At 52.2% G+C, this 20,691-nt stretch overlaps 1 protein-coding gene across 4 annotated transcripts in view; it reads left to right on the top strand.

The window, feature by feature from the left end:
- Positions 1-20,691, top strand: part of Cbfa2t3 (CBFA2/RUNX1 partner transcriptional co-repressor 3) — a 74,063-nt gene that overhangs the window by 48,690 nt on the left and 4,682 nt on the right. Inside the window, exons 2-11 of one of the 4 annotated variants that reach the window (XM_035442736.1) lie at positions 1,240-1,386; positions 3,957-4,034; positions 7,963-8,204; positions 8,404-8,493; positions 12,968-13,149; positions 13,740-13,969; positions 16,203-16,288; positions 16,973-17,171; positions 17,634-17,702; positions 18,893-19,083. In XM_035442736.1, coding sequence (XP_035298627.1) covers positions 1,240-1,386; positions 3,957-4,034; positions 7,963-8,204; positions 8,404-8,493; positions 12,968-13,149; positions 13,740-13,969; positions 16,203-16,288; positions 16,973-17,171; positions 17,634-17,702; positions 18,893-19,083 — 1,514 coding nt within the window. Of the gene's footprint in view, positions 1-1,239; positions 1,387-3,956; positions 4,035-7,962; positions 8,205-8,403; positions 8,494-12,967; positions 13,150-13,739; positions 13,970-16,202; positions 16,289-16,972; positions 17,172-17,633; positions 17,703-18,892; positions 19,084-20,691 lie in introns of those variants that run through there. The other 3 variants (XM_035442738.1, XM_035442739.1, XM_035442737.1) reach the window with 3 other exon arrangements.

Genomic DNA, 20,691 nt, shown 5'->3' with positions numbered 1-20,691 from the left:
TGGGCCACTGGGCTTGTCTAAAGTGTCTTTAAGCTTCTCTCCCCTCTGCAGACCAGGAAAGGGGTTAGATGAGGGCTTCACTGTTTCTGGTCTTCCACCTGCTAGATGTCACTTACTGATCATCAGCCACAGAGGCTGGGTCACCTAGACTCATATGTGTCTGCCAATGATGGGACCCTGAAATAGGGTGCAGGATGCAAAAGGCTGAGGGGTGATGCCCACAGTTGCCATGATGATAGCTAAGATACAAGGAGTTCTGAACTGTGTGACTCAGTCCCCGTCTCCAACCTCCCCCCATGGGAGACCCTGTGGATATGATGAGAACGTGGCTGCCAGGCAGTCACTGGGGCAGAGAGGTCTGCTTTCTGCCCATCACAAGCAGGATGCCATCCAGAGCCTTGCTGGCTCTGGAGAGCTGGCCACATGACAAAGAAGCAACTTACACAGGTTCACCTACCCTACCTGACCATACCTTAAGATGAAGGGGAAGCCCCAGGACTTACCATCCTCTGCAAAGTATGCCCTAAGCAAGTCTGCCCCGGGACTTAGGCTGGCCCCATGCCTTTGCTTCATGGTCCTGTTCTGGAACCCTTGGATATCCAGGATCCATCTAATATTCAGTTCACCCTGACCATCATCACCATCTTATCATCCTACTGATCTGACCCTGATCTGGGCACCTTGATGAGAATTGGGTCACTGGGATGTGGTTGAGCCTGGATGTCCTGAGCCTGTGGGTCACATTTCAGGGGCCAGGCCCTAAGCACCCTGACATCCACAAGCCTCGCATAGGGGTCACAAGGACCATAGGGCAGGAGATGGTTAAAATGGTGGTTCCATGCCTGAAGCCAGTTCACCTGCCTCACCCGTCCTGCCCTCCCGCCCCACACAAGGCCTAGAAGAGAATCACAACTCTGGAAATTTGGTCATCACTCTTCACATATCTTATAAATGTCAATACTCAGCATAGGTCAGGCGAATTGAGACGGGACTTGAGCATGGAAACCTGCATTGTATGCTCCCGCACAGACACTAGTCCTGACGAGCCCACCTTTGGCCTGGCTCTATGTTTCACCTGTGCATAGATGCTAGCCACCTGTGAGAACACTTGGAGCTTCCACTGGAGGGGTGGAATCAGGAGTCCACCTGGCCAGTGGAAATCAGGCCCCTGCCCACGTGCTGGCTAGCCAGCTCTGCCCTCAGCTGCTTGATCTTTCTCTTTCTCTCTCTTTTCCTTAGCTGACAGGAAGGAGAAGGCTGCAGCAATGCCAGACTCTCCGGCTGAAGTGAAGACGCAGCCCCGGTCCACACCCCCCAGCATGCCACCCCCACCTCCCACTGCATCCCAGGGAGCCACACGACCACCCTCCTTCACACCTCACACACGTGAGTCCCCCCGCCCCCATATCTCCCACAGCAGACCGGGACAAGGAGTGTAGAGTAGGTAGACTCAACATTTAACATAATGTGACCCTGTGACCCATTTGCAGCCTAATCTTAGGCTCAGATTCCTGCTCCTCCTACTTACTTCGAACCTTTGGTTTAGCTACCTTAACCTTTCTGGCCTGGCTTCCTCATTTATAAAGTGGGGGTCTGCTATGGTTCCTGTCTTACAGCCATTGTGGAAATGAAATAAGTTGACAGACATTAGTACCAGCCTACAAGCACTGCTATCTGAAGGCCCCAGGTACTTGGGCTCATCTCAACAGCCAGGAGCAGAGGCTGGAGTACACAGCACTCTCGGGTAGGGGCTGGGGGCACTCCAGAGAGCCTAGAGCAGGCATGGCAGCTCTCCTCTATAGCTGCCTCTTTTCTTTGAAAGATTGTGACTTAGACCTTGGGTTGCTGAGCAGTTGTGAAGACAGAAACTCCCAGGGTTGGGCCATTAAAATGGACAATGTCTTGTGCCCCTCCCCAAGATAAAGGCTTAGGAGTGTATCCTATGTGTTCTGGCAGGGAAAAAGAAGCCATGTGCCACCCCCACCACAACCTCAATGACACATACTTGAGGGACCCTTCCCACATCTCAAACTGAAGCAAGACCCCTCTTTGAGGGTAGGATCTCAGAACCTCAGCCTGGTGTCACCTGGTTTCCAGGACATGGGTACTTCCTCTGGTCTCTCTATCCCTGGACATGGAGCACTGACTCTGCCCTTCAAAGATAGGGCTCTAAACAAAGCCCTGCTGTCTAGAGAAAGGCAACAAGCTCAACCTGAGGCCAGCCTTGTCCTGTTGACAGGGTGTCAGGCTCCTGTTCCAGGTACAGTGGCATGGAGCCAGGACTGTCTGAGAACATGCCCAGCACATGGCCGGTTGCCTCATGGCTGAATGCCCATATACATCTTCCAGTCTTTTGAGTGATTCTGGCTCCCACTTCCTACAGGATTAACATGGGGTCCAGTAATTGATGAGCCTGGAGTAGGGACTCCTAGCTCTGCCTCTTGTGGCTGAGACTTTACCCTTAGCAACCTGCTGCTCTCAGAGGACAAATGGGCCTTCCAGTCCCTGGGTCTGCCTGCTGGCTGTGCTCCTCCTGGCCAGAGATACCTGTGCCTTTCTCATATTCTTCCTTCCACAATGACGTGACTGGCATAGTCACCTTTCCCCCCTTCTCCAACAGTTCTTCCCTCTGGGCTGAGCTGCAGGTAGACTCTGGCTGCTGGGCAGATTCAAAGCTCATCCAGTGGGCTCTGTGGGACTGTGCCGATGTCACCAACAAATGCCTTACTTAGGGACAGGAATTGTTTGTTTGTTGGAGGGGGGGGTCTGTACCACCTCTCCCAGTAGTGAGACCATGACACACTTCCTAAAACAATGGTCCTCCAGATGTTTGGAGGCCCCAAGCAGGAAGGAAGAGCCGCTGACAGGCTGATCTTGGACTCTAAGCTGTCACCGACCATGAGGGTGTGCCTCCCCCAGCCTGCATTTCTCTGTGGACCAGTTCTTATCCCCAAATCTGGCCTGGACACCAGATGTTCCTGGGTAGGAGTGAGGATGGGATCAGTTGGGACCTTCAGGGCTTTACTTTCATGGGGCCTGTAAACAGATGTGAGGGTGGCCAGAGCATGTGTGGTGCATGGGGAGGAGTTGCGTCCTTCCAGCCCCCCAGTCCCACCCTGGAGGTTGCAGCTCTGTCTATAGGGCACAAGGCTTTCATTTTTCTCTTAAGATAACACTTCCAGTCTGTGGGGTGACTAGTTGTGCATAAGTCTGAGGCTCAGGCCTCCTGAGGTCACCTCAGGTTTATTCCTAATCCACATGGTTAACCACACACCCTCCTCCACCCCCCCCCCCCCCCCCCGCACCTGGCTGGTGGCAGTCCTGGTAAAGCCTCTGCAGCCAGCTGCAGATTCCTGCCCAGTGCTTCAAGCCAAATGAAGAAACTGACCTTGAACCTCTACTTGAGGGCTGTGGTTTTCCTGGCCCAGTGACCACCCTGGGCACAGATTGGTCTCCGGCTGGGGAAATGGGCAGGAGGATGAGTCTGGAGACCTGGGACAGAGCAAGAAGCATTGACCTAGACTACACTCCTCTTAGGCAGGGAGTTCCTAGGTGGGTTGAGCTCCCGTCTGCCCTTGTCTGCTTCTGAGACAGGGGGCTCACTACTCCTAGAGCTACTGTCTGTCTCCACTGACAACCCTACCTCAAGTACCTCAGACTTGAATCTCAGTAACTGAAAACACACAGCTTGAGCCCCAAGTCCCTTAAGGACAGTGCTGAGGGGGTAACCAGGCACTTCCTAGGAGGGGGGGTTAGCTTTTAGGAGGTAGGTGCTCTGCTCATGCTGACAGATATCCAGTGCAACTGTTATTTTTGCAGAGGAGGAAACTAAGACTCAGAAGAGTGGACTGACCCCCAATGGCAACAGCATGATCTCTAGGATGCCACTCAGCAGCAGAGGGGACGGGCCGCTGCGGCGCCCTCCTGACAGCGTGTTCTTCTTATTTTGCTTACAGATGGCGAGGATGGGCCTGCGACGTCTCTGCCCCACGGCCGTTTCCACGGCTGCTTAAAGTGGTCCATGGTCTGTCTCTGTAAGTAAAATAACAAGAACCATGGGCTTTAAGGAGGCCACCTGGGTCCTTCTCGATGCCTCTACACTCCCTTTGTTGGATCTCCAGCCAACTTAAAGACAAGAGAGGCCCAGGGGCCTAAGGGCTAGAGACTGAGACCCCTCACATTGTGCTGGAACTGTGAGACCTGTGCATGTGAATGCCTCTTGAGCTTCATCCCCAACAGCCAAATAGGCTGACTGGAGCAGATGCCAGGACTGTGAGGGGACAGTGGGACATTTGTCAATGGCAAGTCAAGCTCCACTGTTTCAAGAGAATCTGGCTCCCACTGTTGACAGGGTAACGATGGGCAGGTATAGTTGCCTGTGCCTCAGTTTCCCCACCTGTAAAGAGATACTGCCACAGTGTGGAGTGCTGAAGGTGATTCATGCACCATGCTGGCAAAGCCTTGTTTCCATGTCTGACCCACACCACATGCCCTGTGGGCATCAGTCACTAGTGGATGATTCCACCAAAGCTCTGGGTGACATTCAGAATATTTGCCCCCATCATCAGGTGTTACTATGCCTCAGCAGTCTTAACTGGGCCAATTAGCCGTATCTCTCAGGTGTGTGCAGCTGCCATGTAACTTCTCTAAGAATAAGGAAGAGGTTACATGTGTTATTTATGTTCTATGTTGTCTTTCTTGCTGCCATCATTCTGTGCCATGCTTGGCCACACACTAGGGCCTGGCAGACAGCCTGACTGGCCATCAACTGTTGACTGATTCTTGTTGTGGTGATTATGGTGTTCTCTTTGTCAGGGAGAAAGAGTGAAAGAGCTGTTAGCAGGGTCCATGCACCCAGGCCAACTCCCACCCAAGCATCAAGGCTAGGGGGGTGCTAGTTTGTGCCCCCAAACATCAGCCGAGGACACGTGTGCAGTCTAACTTAGTAACACACCTGTTGTGGTAATGAAAACACTTGTGCTGGGGGCTATTTTTGGCGTCTCTTTAGCTGCTGAGACTGCCCGGCAGCCGCGGGAGGGAAGACAGACAGGCAGTGAGGCGAACAGGCCACCGGGGACCCAGGAGCTCAGAGCAAGGCTGGTAAGCGGGCCTCAGGGAGGACAGGACCAGGCCAGGCTGGGTCTGGTGGGTGGTGGACTAGATGATGTGGACATTGGCATGTATTAGAAGCCACTAAAAGGACCAGAGCCCTTGTGATAAAACGCTTGATCTTAAGACACAAGTCCACCTCTATTAGTGAGGTCTCCGTGGCAACAAGCCATCTCCTGGTCTGGCTGAGGTGGCAGCAAGTGGCTGTCATTAGGTTTGACTGGGGCATGTGTGTCAGTGGCTGTCAGAACTTACTAGTGAGAGGGAAGTCCACCCAGTGGGGTCCTCTGGGCTTGGTCTTAGAGAGGCTAGGACCCAGAGCTGTTGCTATGCTGTGTGCAGACATCACTGACCACCCCAGAGCAAGAAGGGTGCTCCCACGCACAGACTTACCCTGACCTGCTTCTACTAGCATACAGTCATTCTGGAACTGGAATGGACTCTTGAGATCGTTTGGGGAAACAATGGAAAGACTTCAGTTTCCACGTGCATGCTCCCCCACTAGGACAGAGGAGCTGCTTAGAACTGAATGCAGAGGGTTCCATGCCTGGTGGCAGCATAAAAACACCAAGGTAGCATGTGAGCCTGCCTTTCTTTCCCCATATGCTCTGAAACTTCTATCCCTTGGGAGCAGCTGTTGAGGGGTACCTCGCATAACACCCAACATGTAGAGTCTGTCAGGGTTGTGATCTCATGAGGGCCAGCTCCCAGGTCAGTTGGAGGCATATGCAGACTCCATATAAACCATGGGTTGGGAAACAAGGAAGATGATTATGCTGTGATCTTAGAGCTCACCTCAGAACTTCAGAGTGGCTTGGTACCATTGGCAGAGAGACCTAGGTTGGCCTACATTGTTTATCTTGACTGGTGCTGCTCTCCCAACCCTCAAGTGTTTATGATATGGGGGTGTCTGAGGACCTGTGAGAGTCCTATATCAGGTGACTGTCAGGCTGGAGGTGAGGACAGGGAAATGGGGAGGGGTATACTCCAAGGGGAATATAACAGCAGCCACACCCACACCATACCATAACAGCTCTGGACTGGGTACTGCCTTATACTCATGTAGAAGGATCAGACAGTTGGGGGCCCCCAGCTGGGTCTACTGATGAACTTTTTATCCCAGGGCCTTAGTGGCCCTGTCTGCTTTTGTGGCTCTAGAGCATGCTTGTGTGGAACCACCAGCCCTAGCCCCAGGTGGTTTATCTGGGTGGGAATCTCAGGCAGTATCTGGGCAAGATAGAGCTGGTCACTATACTAGTTAGCAAGAGAGGGCTATGTAGGGCCCATAGGGGAGACAGAAACTCTAAGACTGGCCAAATAGGATTAGGTCCTAAGTCCTGTAGTGTGAGCAGAGGTGCAACAGAGTCCTGCAAGAGCCATAGAAGCCATAGAGATTTGAGGGCTAGGAAGGAGGGACTTAGGTAAAGGCCCACCTCACCTTTCCGTGCCCAGCCCTTAGGCCACCTCCCAGTGCTTGGGTCAAGATGTCCAGGCAGGTGCAGTCTAGAGTGACATATTGAGGTACCCATGCCTGAAGCAAGAGGATAACCTCGGGAAACTCATCTGGAGTCTCTGAACTGGGCAAGCTGGAGGGATCTTCAGTCTAGAAAAAGGGATCCCTCTCTCCCTTGGCACGTATAGTGCTACCAGGCCTCACCACAGGTGGAATGAGACAGCTGGAGCCTTGGGGACTGTGGTCTTGAGGGCACTCCAGACCTACACTCTCAGCGCAGGCCTGAGAACCTGGCTTCTGCACACTCAGTCAAGGCAGGAGACAGTGGTGCATCCCTGAGGTTAGGGGCATAAAACAAGAACAAAAATCAACAGTTGAGTGAGCCAGAGGTGTATGAGCATCTATCTATATACAGAGGTAGCATTCATGACCTGTGAACTCTGATCTGTCTGCAGACTCTGCTAATCATACCTTTGTCACTCAGGGCTGAGAGGCAAAGCACTCTGTGGCAACCCCTGGCCTTGGCCCGGATACTCGGAGTTGATGGCAGGGCCATCTAGTCAGCCATGGCACAGTGACTGGCAGCCATGATCCTGTAGCATACTTATCAAATGTCTTCTTAGTCACCTGATTGTCCTCAGCATGAACTAGCCCCTGGACACAGCCTTCTGTGTCAAAATCCTCTGAATCAGCTCCTCCTGAGGGGTCTCAGTCACTCTGCCTGATCTTGAGTCCCACTGGGGCTTAGAGAGGCTCAGGGTCCTCAAGGTTGGAGAAGCTCCCAGGACAGTGCTTAGGGCTAAGGAGAGTTGGGGCATTGCTCAGAGGTGGGAAAGAGATCCGGTAGAGGGTATTGCTTGAGGCTGTTACAGCAAAGGCAGAGTTACTGGCCTTTTCTTGGGGTGATAGGGTGACTTCTCATGTCCTGTACCATGGGTGAAGAGGTCCCGTGCTTGCTCATAGTGGTAACCTGAGCCAGTCTGGTAGGATGGACTGGGCATCTGCTGCATGTGAAGAACCTAGAATATTGGCTGGTATGAAGGTCTCAGGCCCAGGGTAAGCCCCCAGGGTCACTGTAAGCCAGCCCCACAAATGTCTGTCTCTGCAGCTAATTCCAGCGTGAGCCCTACCACCCTCCTTCCTGACTGTGGTACCTGAGGTAAAGGGAGTCGCCCCCCCCCCAGTACCAGTTTGCATATCTATAAGAGTATAACACCCATGAGCACAGTATGGTTACAAGGATAAAATGGCAGCTGTGTAGTGTACTGGGCATGGCTGCTCTGGACTCTACTCTCATCATCATTGTCATTTGGGTCATTGTTATCATTGTCACCATGTGTACTTATAATCGTAAAGTGCAATTATTATGCGTTGCCCTAACACTCGCTGTTCTCCTGCAGTGATGAACGGCAGCAGCCACTCACCCACAGCCATCCATGGTGCCCCATCTACACCCAATGGCTTCAGCAATGGCCCAGCCACCTCATCTACTGCCTCACTGTCCACACAGCACCTGCCCCCGGCATGTGGGGCACGGCAGCTCAGCAAGCTCAAGCGTTTCCTCACCACCCTGCAGCAGTTTGGCAGTGACATCTCGCCTGAGATTGGGGAGCGTGTACGCACACTGGTGCTGGGGCTGGTGGTGAGTCTCCGGGCTATCAGGCACCTGTGTTTCCCATGACAGCCTCTCTGCCATGGGCTCCATCGTTGTGTCTACAACTTCATTATGCTCTCCTCATCCCTCAGGCCAGACCCAGAGTCTCCTCCTTGCTGGGATGGAGGTGGGGCAGCTGGTTCAGATAGTCCATGGGAACCTTTAAGTGGGGTGTTCTCTCCTGCAGAACTCAACTCTGACGATTGAAGAATTTCATTCCAAGCTCCAAGAAGCCACCAACTTCCCACTGCGGCCATTCGTCATCCCCTTTCTGAAGGTAACCAAATCCATCCTACCTGGGGGCTCCCTGAGAGGTCCCAGTCCCCAATCCCCCCCCTTCCAGGCATCATTCTCAGCTGCCCAGGAAAATGGTGCTGACCACCAGATCTGACTAGTTAAGGCTATAAACTAGTTGCTAGCCATCATGAGTCAGCCACAGAAACAGTGTATTCTCATCCCTCAGCAGATTTTTTTTAGTTGCCCACTCCATGCCAGAGGCTGTGCAAGGCTCGGGATAACATGACAGGTAGACAAAGCCCCCTAAAGAAATAATCTCGTGGGAAGAGAGTGCTGCCAACTAGGTAGGATTTGGAAATGTGTACAGTAAGGAAATATTTCCAAATCCATCAAAGATGGGTATTTTATGATGACTGAGCAGGCTGGAGAAGGCTTGGGCAGTGCCCTCCAAGAAACAGGGCTAGTGTATACAAAGGCCCTGGGGAGGGAGGAGCAGCAACTGTCCATGTGGCTGGAATAGAGTGAAGGAATAGGTGTGCAGAGGGCAGTGACCAGGTGATGGACAGGCAGGCATGTGACTGGACAGCAGGGTAACGGAAGCAGTCAGATAGAAGATGCTGTGCTAAACACAGGACACAAATTTGGGACTAGAGCTGCATGAATGAGTGATGACATTGCACTGGGTCCCTTTAGCAAAGTAACCAGAGCCCCCAAGCAAGGCAGATTCCTCACCCCAGCCCAAACCCTCAGATGAGAAGCTACATTTGTTTGGGGGGCGGGGGTTGGGTTGGTTTTTGTTTGGTTGGGTTTTGTGGTTTCGTGGTTTTGTTGTTTTCAGTGCTGGGGTTAAACACAGTCTTGTACATGCAAGTGTTCTACTGATGAGCTACTACAGCTTTAACCCTTTCTAAGTTTCCCAGGATGGCCTTGAACTCTTTGTCCTCCTGCCTCATTATCCCGTAGTTGGGGTTGCAGGTATGCACCACCAGGCTTAGTGAGACACAGGATTGTAAAATCTGGTAATCTGTATGTACACACACACTGGGAATGAGCCAGGCCCTCATGTAGGGCCTGTGACACACTACAGCCCTTCACTCTGAGAGGTGTGAGAATGGCATGCTTCCAAATGTGTTAGGCCATGTGATCTCTTTCCACTTAGACCTCTCAGAGAGATCCTAGCATGCCCACACCCTAGGACACTCACCTCCACTTATAGCTATAATCCCAGGTTATGCTTCCTGCATGTCTGTGTTCTTCTTTAGTCAAAGTTCAAGGTCAGACCACACAAGGGGTAAGCTCCAAGATGTGAGCCCCTACCTGGCTACCTGGCAGTCACTAGGCTGGCCCCACTCCTCTGTACTCAGCCCCTGTAGCTGGAGTCCTCCATTCTCTCAGGGTAGTTACATCAGCAAGTTTTTAACTGCCCAATTTAGACCAAGAATGGATTATAAAGATCTCTACACAGATAACTTGTTGACCCCGTGGAAGGGGACACACAGGCCCTGACACTGTCAAGTTAGTAGGCAGAAAAACTGAAACCCTCACTTTTCCATCTGGTAGAGATCCAAGGCTGGGTTTGAGCTTGGGTCTTATATAGTTCAAAGTCCCCACAAAATTCACAGTACATGTCCCACCATCCTCATTCCTCCTGGCGCCTCCCAGGTGGACCCCACATGACACCCCCTGTCCACTCCCCTCCTCCCTCCCACCCACACCTTGCTGGGCTCACACTGGAGCTAGTGACAACAGAGAAGCCACGGGTGCCAGCGCGTGGGCCCATCTGGCAGTCATTTGCAGTGCGTTGGAGGCTCTCATTCTCCTCACCCTCCACATATTGCTGACTCTGCCACCGCCTGTCTTTGGGATGCCATGCGCCTGCTTATTTTGTCAGAGCCAGTGTTTACAGCAGATGCTTGGTAGCATTGGCCACCCTGTTTATGCCTGGAATATCCCAGCTTCCACTGCCCATAGTCCTTACCCTCAGTACCCTTCCTACCTAACCTAGTATGGCATCACCCAAAGCAAGTACTGGGAAGGACACCTTGTCCAGCACTGCTTTGTCAAGGGACCCTCTCCACTTTGATTTCTCTCTGCCCACCTCATAGCTCACCCAAGATCTCTGTGCCTTATTGTTAGGAGCACCGGTGGTACATCTGTCTCCATGATACAGAACTCCTGGGGTAAGAGACAGTAAGATCCAAAGGTAAAGCCTAAAAGTGTGAGGTTCCAGCCAATCCTTCTAACCTTGTTGCCAAGACAAGAGCCAGAGCACTGGCCCACTCTGCCCAGTCAAAGGGCATGACTACTTTGCTGGTACAGCAGGGTAGGAGCCCAGCACCAGTGGTCTAGAAACAGAGGAAGAGCTCAGGCAGCTCCAGGTGCTTCACTGCCCTCACTGGATAGGGTCCCCTCTTGGCTGGTCAGAGAGCCAGTCTAGCACCTTCCTGAATTGTCATGGACCTCCTGGCTTCTGCAGTGCTTCTCATGACCACCTCTTGGGATGCCATTCTAAGAAGAAACTGTTCTGAAGGTGTGGCTGGGCAGAGTTTGGCTCTAACTACAGGGCCCTCTTGGGTCCTTTCCTAGGCAAGACAAAACTGCCTGCCACACAGGTGATAGGAAGAAGTGAGTTAATTCACATGGGGCTCACTAGAGCCTATCACACCAGGGCTTCCAGTTACAGATGAGGCAGGAGGCAGTTGTGTGACTTCCCAAGGTCATACAACTCCTCAGTAGCCCAACCAGGGTTAGTGGTCCGCCAGGTCTTCAGTTGGGCAGCCTGTGGTGGAAGGGCTCTGCAGAGCAAAGCATAAAAAAGACTCATGGCTTAGCTGTCACCGTGGTGGTTCTCTGTGTACCATGTATCCTCTCCCAGAGTCCCATTGAGGAGAAAAATGGTTTAGGTTTTTCTGGACATCAAAATCTCCATGTCAAGTGAAGTTGGGGCCCAGGGTACCCAGTGACCAGCTTAGTGTGTCCTCTGAATGATGTCTCCGACTTTTGAAGAAGAATGGGGACTTGTTCTTTCTGGGTGAACAGTGCTCCTGTACCCCGAGCCAAGGGCTGCTGTGTATCTGTACTGTTCAGATACTAGCCTACCTGATACCTAGGTCCCCTCCACTGTATCCTGCATCCGCCCTCATGGAACTGGACAGTGGGGCTTTTCAGAAGCTGCCCCACCCAAGGCTGCAGCTCCCAGATGGCCCCAGCTGGCCAGAACCCCAGATGTTTCCCCACCCTAACAGCAACCAGATGGTGCTCATGCCCAGCCCCCACCCCACCATGCTAGCCAAGGAGAGGACAGGGTGGGTGGGGGACTGGTGAGGGAGGAGACTCTGGGCTACTGAGACCTCCCAGGACCTCATCCCAGCTCATGCTTCTGACGTGGTCGGCAGATGGTGAGCTGGCCCCCGTTCAGCTATCCAAACAGAAAAACAGGCTTGGCAGCCACACAGCTCAACAAAAATGCATCGGCTGCCTGATGGGCCGGGTGGATGCGCCAACAGGGACTGAGGAGGCAGAGGCTGGAGAAGGCTGCCCTGGCAGCTTTGAAGCACATGGGAAAGTTGTGGAGTGTGTTTATTTACAAATACTTAGAACTGCTGGCTCTCCAAAGAGCCTGCCACTGGGCCCCTGCCCAGCATGCTCAGGGCCAGCCTGCCACCCTACCCACGGCAGCTCTGGAAAGGCTGACCACCAGCAGTGCCTGGAGACCCTGGCCCAGCACTAGGGTGAAATTCAGAGGTTTAGAGATGGAGTCTATGAGCTCTGGTGGCCTCATCTTCTAATGCAGAATCGAGTTATGATGTCATGACTGAGGCTGGGGCTCATGCGGGTCATATTCCCCGTGTGCTCAGAGCTGCATGGCTGCAGAAGGCATACACTGATGCCTGAGGTCCTGCTGTGAGCTTTGTTCTAGGCTGAGGCTAGAAAGTAGGAGGTGGTGGGAAGAGAGGGGATAGTTCTGTGGGGCTTCTGGCCAGTGGATTTTGGGGACCAGAGCGGAGACCCTGCAGCAGTGTTAGGAGACCCTGCAGCACCTCTGTTTACCCTGCTACTGCACGTGCATGTATGTGTGTGTGCGCGAGTGTGCGCGAGTGTGTGTGTGTGTGTGTGTGTGCGTGCGAGTGTGCGTGTGTGTGTGTGTGTGTGTGTGTGTGTGTGTGTGTGTGTGTGTGTGTGTGTGTGTGCTTGCCCTCTCTGAACCTTGCTTTCCTTCTCTGTGCCAAGGTCAGTATGGTGCCTGCTTACACAGGGTACAGGGAGAGAATGTTGGCTGCAGACTGGGAGTAAAGCATGGTGATATACAAAGTTCATATATTGCTGTGTGTCTAGGAAGACACAGGCCTATCACTTCCCACAATGCCATGGGAAAGAACAAGGAACCTGAGGGATCCAGAGCCCTGAGTCACACAGAGGCAGCCCTGGGCTGTCTACTGGTCTGAACAGGTTATATGGGTTTGCATACCAGCTGACAGTCAACCGTGCACCTAAAGTCCCTGTCCTGCCCACAGGCTAATCTTCCACTGCTGCAGCGAGAGCTCCTGCACTGTGCCCGCCTGGCCAAGCAGACGCCTGCCCAATACCTGGCCCAGCATGAACAACTGCTTCTGGATGCCAGTGCCACCTCCCCTGTCGACTCTTCTGAGCTCCTGCTGGAAGTCAATGAGAATGGCAAGAGGAGAACACCTGACAGGTAACAGCCTTTCACAAATTCACAGGACAGGGAGATAACACAAGGCTGCCTCTTCCTGCCCATCTGCCTCTGCCACAGCTCTGCCAGACATCTGCTTTAGTCTGTTGTCTACAGAAGGACTGCTAGTACTGCTGCATGTTTCAGGGGCAGGTAGGTGGGTTGGTGACACTGGGTTTTGCAACTTACACTACCCTATTTGAGCCATAGACCCAGGGTCTCTGGGATCCCTGGAGGACAGCAGCTCAGGAAGGAGTCTATCCACCAGAACTCATTTTTTGTGTGTGTGCTATTTGTAGACCCTGAATGACCTGGAGCCTAGGGCCCATGGTGACTGAGCTGGACTGAACCCCTTGACTGGCCACAGAGGTACTGGTCCTACCACTGTTCTACAGTGGGGACCACACCTGGCCATGGGACCCTGGGTATCTCCCTCTCTCCATTCTCCACAAAGAGTCCCAGAGTGGGGGACCACAACCCAATGGGGTTCCTCTGAGTTTCTGCCTCCACTCTATCTGCTCTCCTCACCTCTGTTATTACCCTCTGTCCAAGACTGAGGCTGATATCCATTGGCCATTTGTTTTCTTGATCAGGACCAAAGAGAATGGGTCAGACCGGGACCCTCTGCACCCCGACCACCTCAGTAAGCGGTCCTGCACCCTGAGCCCTGCCCAGCGCTGCAGTCCCAGCAATGGGTTGCCCCACCCTACACCACCCCCACCCCCACACTATCGCCTCGAGGACATGGCCATGGCCCACCACTTCCGGGACTCCTACCGACATCCTGATCCCCGAGAGCTGCGGGAGCGCCATCGGCCCCTTGGTAAGTGGTGTGAGAATGTCATTGATCCTATGAGGTATGGATACAGAGAGTGTGTGAACCCATGTGTCTGCAAGCCTGCCTGAGTGTATAAGTCTGCATGTGTCTGTATTAGAGTTAAATGCATTTGTTTAGGGGCTCAGTCAGAAGCTGCTTGTACCTATGTTCTAGTGGAAGGTACTGAAGCTATAATCAGCACCTCATCTGTCCAGGAAGGAAATAGGTGTAAGAAGCCAGTAGCCACCCCAGTACCCAGGTAGCCTGACATGCACCTTCAGAACCAAGTTGCCCCTTCTCACACACAGAATAGCACTAGTGCAGAGGACACTATCCTAGGGACCAGCCTTTACCACCCTCCTGGGCTGGGCAGCCTAAGGCCTGAGGAGCTGAGGGCAAGGCTACCACCAGGGCTGCCTGGCTTTCCTTGAATCCAGAAATGGGTCATGTGACTGTACTGTGCCTCAGTTTCTCCCTCTGTCAGAACAGTTGTGTGAGTACAGGGGCATTGATAGAGCACCTGACACACAGTGCGCTTCAAACCCCAGTTGTTGATGACAGGGACAACAGCTGACACAGAGCACATGCACTCTGTCATTTCTCAGCCTGTACTCGCACCTCCACGGAAACCGAGGCACAAAGAATACAAATGGGACAGCCATGGATGGTTACAGCAACACCTGCCTAGCCCAACCAGACTACACCCCAGTGTGTTGGAAGGGAATGCTAGAAATGACCATCCAGGGTCACTCAGGACACCTATAGGGTCCCAGAGCTGGGTCAGCAGAGGCCTCTCTCTACCCCATCACACTGTGGAAGCTTCCAGGGCCTGGGCCTAGGCAGCAGGTGACAGTGTCTGGCTCACCACAGCCGGGTCAGGCAGGTGCTAATTCCCACCCGCTTCTGCTAATGCAAAAATAAACGCCAGCTGTCGCACAGATCTCAGCCTCTATTTTAGTTGGGGCGTTGGCACAGGCCCCTCGTGGGCAACCAGAGAGAGTGCTGGATGACGGCTGTGGCCACTCCCTACCCTTCTGCAACTCGAGGAAGGCATTTCAGGTTAGGGTACTATGAGGTCCTTAGGCACTGGTGGCAGGTTTAAAGAGAGACTTTGCCCCCAGGAAGCCTGGACTGGCACTGGGTCACCTGCATAGCCTCAGTTACTACACTGGAGTATTTGACATTGCAGGAAAACCAAGAGAGATCCATCATGCCCCTCATGTCCCAGTCAGTAACAACTCACACCCTGCCCCATCCCATTTGGCCATCCCCAAGGTCACAGATACAGGCTGGCCTTACACCATACACTGCCTCCCCCATTTCCTGCCTGGTAACTATGGACAGACACGACGCTTCACCAGCCTCAGTTTCCTCATCTGTAATATGGGAAAGATGGACCTTCCCTCCAACGTCAGAGCAGAAAGAAAGTAACAGTGCTTAGCACCAAGCCCTGCCTGAGGACACAGCCCCCCAAGCTTACCAGGTCATCTTGGGATCTTTCTAACTACCCACTATGTTAAGAACTAGGCAGGGTCAGGAAATTGAGGTAGAGAGTGGCAAGATAAGGGCCCCAGAATCCCATGGGAGAACGAGCCATCCTGGCTTGCTACTTTATCTGACCCTGCTGTCAGTAGATCTGATCCCAACATCACACTCAGGGCTGGTAAGCACCAGGCCAGAGTTCAGCCTGGGGACCCAGAGGTAAACACAACACACCATCTTTCTTCATGGAGCTGACAGTCTCGGGGGTTAGAATAAACAGGGAAGTCTTATACCTAGAGACCAGAGACACATATGGCCTGAGGAATTCCAAAGAGTCTGCAGCTGTAGAGGGGCCCTGTGGACTGGACTTTGAGGAATGCATAGGAGTACAGATATTTGAGAGGAAGTCATAAACATACACAAGTTGAGCAGCTGCACAGAGGCCCTGAGGTTTCTGGATCATGATAAAACAGACCCTTTAAGTGGATCTAGAGCTGCCTATCAGAAATAGGCATAGAAAAAACAAGAGTAGCTAGATTATAAGGGCAGTAGGGAGGGAATGAATGGTCAGGGCAGAACCAGGGATGACAAGTGCTTTATCCTGTTCCTGGTGCCCTGAGATAGGAATGATACTTAGGAAGTAGGAGGCACCTGGGAGTAGAGGCAGGACCTGAGATCCAAGTCAGGGCTTAGTTATGAGCAGGGGTGGGGCATGGCATCTGCATGGGGGCCTAAATGTGTATTGCCCTTTCTTCAGCCATGCCTGGGTCTCGACAAGAAGAAGTGATTGACCATAGGCTCACAGAACGTGAGTGGGCAGAAGAGTGGAAACACCTCAACAGTGTGAGTGTCCAGGTGGGGTTACTGGGCCCCTGTGATTTCCAGAGTGTCTGCCCAACTCTGGATCCTAAGGCTGGGGGTGGGGAGCAACACTGAGTCTGGACTCCTCTGGGTTCAGCATCTCCTGGCAAGACCTATCAAGTGCCTGCTGTCTGCATGTCCCTTTATGGGAGCATCATTGTCTATTGCCGACCTATCAGGGTGCTGTGAGAGAACAGAGACAAGGATGCTGAACCATGCAGACAGGCCCTTCCTCATCTCTACTATTTCCTGTTCAGAGACTCTTGCAGAGTAGAGCCCCAGTGGTGTAGGACATCTTTATGGTAGGTGCCTGAGCCCCTGGTCAGGCCAAGTGGACTGTGTCTCCATTCCTCTGACCACCGTGTACCCTGAAGTATATATCCCTTACCTGCTTCTTTCTTGGGAATGTTCCCAAGGCAGATTGCTCTCAGAGTTTCAAAGGAACACCCCCAAACCTCTACCCTGCATCCAAAGAAGTTCCCATTCAAGTTGGGTGCCCATAGGCACTAGGAGCCATTCACTGTTTGTGGGGAGCCAAGGTAGATTTCTGTGCCCTGCCTTCAGGGATGATGAGCTGGCTCCCTGACCATCCCCTCCATGTTGGATGGCCACATCTGGCCACAGCCCCGGTTCCAACGTACTGAAGGCCCTGCCACCCACCTGCAGCTCCTGAATTGCATCATGGATATGGTGGAGAAGACACGACGATCCCTCACTGTGCTGCGCCGGTGCCAGGAGGCTGACCGTGAAGAACTCAACCACTGGATCCGGTGCTACAGTGACTCCGAGGAAGGGAAGAAGGGCCCCACTCCCACCTCAGCCAGGCCCCTCAACAGCTGCAGTGGCCCTGAGGGGTCTCAGCTAGGTATGTACCAAAAAGAACATGGAAGACCTGTAGTGAGGGGTTGGTAGCCCTACACAGTCTCTGTAGGATGTCACTAATTCTCCCAGAAAGGTAGCCAACAGTCAGAACTTACTTAAACAGATAGCATCACTTAGAAAAGGGGGCCTTTTTCACTTGCAGAAAAATGTCCCAGGTTCTAGTAGGTACAGGCCAAGCTTAGGAGGTGGCACTTAGGGGCTTCTATTTACCCATCCACACAGTGGTGACCACAGAGACTAGGGGAGGTCTAGGACATGCCTTGTTCCCAGCCTGAATCCGTGTTCACTGGCTATAGAGCATGCCACCCCAATCCCCCCTTTCCCAGGAAAAAATGGTCCTTGCCTTCAAGTCCTGACCAGAGTGGAAAGGAACCCAGTGTGGAACAAGGCAACCAATGCCCCCATCTTATGTATGACACTGTACCCCTATCCCTTTTTTTTTCAGATGTGCACCGGGATTTCATGCCCAGGACCCTCTCTGGCTATATGCCTGAGGAGATCTGGAGGAAGGCTGGTGAGTAAGGCTACAGGAACAGACCTGGGGACAACCATAAGAAGTGTCTGTGACTCAGATGGATTCCACATGCAGCAAGTTTGTAGATTTACACAAGTTTGAGCTACACACACATAGGGGCGTACACAAAATTCAGAGAGAGAGAGAGAGAGAGAGAGAGAGAGAGAGAGAGAGAGAGAGAGAGAGAATATGAAATATGAATCAGGTACTTACAGCCAAAGTTCACATAGTCCCCTTCTGGCTCCCCTTGGATAGGCCCAAACATAGCCAAGGAGCAGACCTGTTGTCCTTAAAGCAGGTCCTTCATAGCAGCGGTTTGCCTGAGCCTGTTAGAACAGAATCCTGGGGTGGGGACCAGCCCTCACCCACTAAATATGCACACCAGTGTGAGAACCATGACACTAGCAGGTGCAGGTTGAGCTTTGGAAAGTTTACCCATAGCTCTCTCTGTTCCTCTTGACCAGGGTTTGCACACATGCCCAGGACACACATTCATCCACATGTTGTGGGATATTTTGATCATATTCTGACACTCCCGAGACTGCCAATAAACTTCACCTTGGATCAGACAGCAGAGCTAGCTACTAGCTGACCAAAATTAGACATAGAGATTTTAGAGGACCCAGGACATATAGAAAGACACAGGAAGTAGTAGAGAGGGGCTTAGGGACATGCTCGGCCTTTTGGACTTAGGAAAGAGAAAAAGAGGTCACTGGTCACTTCTCTGCCATTTCTCTGATCTTCTTGGTTCTTACTCCAATATCTGACTCCCAAGTTATTTATTTTATATATATTTTTAATTGAAACAAGCTTCTTTTACATGTCAATCTCGGTTCCCTCCCCAGGGAGGGGGGGTGAGCCCCTCCATGAAAGATCCTCAAAGTCTGTCACATCCCCTGGAGCAGGGCCTAGACCCTTCCCCGTGTATCTAGGCCAAGAGCTGACTCCCAAGTTTTTATTAATAGAGAATAATTAGATAAACACTTCATCCACAAACCTGTTAGCAAAGGTATGGGATCACTGATGTGTGCCTTTATGTGCACACATGCAATGTATGGTAGGCGTGTGTGCATACAGCTGCATTTAGGCTCCTACCCAAGTTGTGAGTGTAGAGGGTCCAGAACCCCAGGTAAGTTAGCCTGGGTGACTGCTGGCCAGTGTGACCACAAGCCCACCTCTGTGCTTCACAGAAGAAGCCGTGAATGAGGTGAAGCGCCAGGCGATGTCAGAACTACAGAAAGCTGTGTCTGATGCAGAGCGCAAAGCCCATGAACTCATCACCACAGAGCGTGCCAAGATGGAACGAGCCCTGGCTGAGGCCAAGCGGCAGGCCTCAGAGGATGCCCTGACTGTCATCAACCAGCAAGAGGACTCCAGCGAGGTAAGGCCACTGGCCACCTCCATACACCATTTCTGCCTCCAGGTGCACTGTATTCTGAGGGCTGACCAAACCTGGGTTAGAACACTACACCTGTGCAACCTCTAGGCCAGTGAGTTATCTGCTCTCTGTGGTCATGACTGTGACATAATCAAGCATGCAGTCTGTTCAGCACTGCTTGTCAGTAAATATAGAGACCTGTGAGGCCTGATAAGGCCTTCCCAACCTGCAAGTAGCAGTAATTGAAGGTCCAGTGAGTAACGGCTTTTCTGGGGACCTGGCACATGTTTGGGCCCATATTACAATGAAGCCTGTTAATATCAAACCCTCTCTTCTTTAACATGTGAAAGGAAGAGGTTTAAGGAGACTTCAGGACCTTGGGGCCTCCCTCAGCTTCTGGCACACAGGTAGATGCTGTATGAACAGGAAGGAGAAAGCCATGAGAGCTATGACCTTGTGTGTGTGAATGTCTGAGCTCTGTGCTCCATTCAACAGGGTAGGTGAAGGAGGACTTTCTGAAGACTGTTTCCTCTGCTCTAAGAGTTTGGTTGGTAGGACATCAGGAAGAAAGGAATAGCCCTTCTGGGAAAGTCATTCATGGGCTGGCCTTTAGGAAGGGCCAGGTCTCCAACACTGGAGAGACAAAGCCAGGTAGATCCTGGGCTCATTGGTTCACCATGTTAGCCTAACTGGTAAGCTCTAAGCCAGTGATTCTCAACCTTCCTAATACTGTGACCCTTAATACAGTTCCTAATGTTGTGTTGACTCCCAACCATAAAATTATTTTCATTGTTACTTCATAGCTATAATTTTGCTACTGTTATGTATCATAATGTAAATATATGTGTTTTCCAATGGTCTTAGGCAACCCCTGTGAAAGGGTCATTCAATCTCCAAAGGGGTCAAGACCCACAGGTTGAAAACCACTGCTCTTAGCCAATGAGAGACCCTATCTTAAAATAATGTCAACATTATTCAGGAATGATACCAGAGATTGTCCTCAAGCCTCCACATGCACACACATACATACACACCCACACACTCATGTGCTCATGCACACATTCATACACACACCGGATCTCAGAGCTCATGAGATGAGCAAAGAGCCAGCCACCAGAGTGTTGGGTATTTGGAGGTGAAGATAGTTTGGGAAGTGACATCTGAGCAGTCATGGGGAAAGGGAACAAAGAGTCCTCAAGTATCACAGCCATCCTGATGAAGAGGCCAGCAAGGCCCTCATGGGTAGAGCAGCATACACTGGGGAACAGCAGGCAGGGGTGAAGCCAGAGAATTTAGAAACCAAATAGAGACAAGAAGTAGGCTTTGAGTCCTGAAGCAGGGGCAGCCTCCCAGTCCTACAGCCCAGCCACCTTACAGGGATCTCCAGCCATCCCCTGAAGGAAATACAGCCAGAAAAGGGAATCCTGGTCAATGGCCACCTCACCTCCCAAAAGGGCCCAGTGGGTGTTTGGCAGCTTAGTTGTTTCTTCCCTTTTCATGGGTGAAACCCTAACTGGGTTTTAGCAGCTGAGAGTGGATGCACAGCTTTCCCCTGCAAAGCACTCTCTCTCTCTCTCTCTCTCTCTCTCTCTCTCTCTCTCTCTCTCTCTC

This window comes from Cricetulus griseus, chromosome 3, assembly GCF_003668045.3.
Source record: "Cricetulus griseus strain 17A/GY chromosome 3, alternate assembly CriGri-PICRH-1.0, whole genome shotgun sequence".
NCBI classification, from domain to species: Eukaryota; Metazoa; Chordata; class Mammalia; order Rodentia; family Cricetidae; genus Cricetulus; species Cricetulus griseus.
This window is presented reverse-complemented; position numbering and strand designations above follow the sequence as displayed.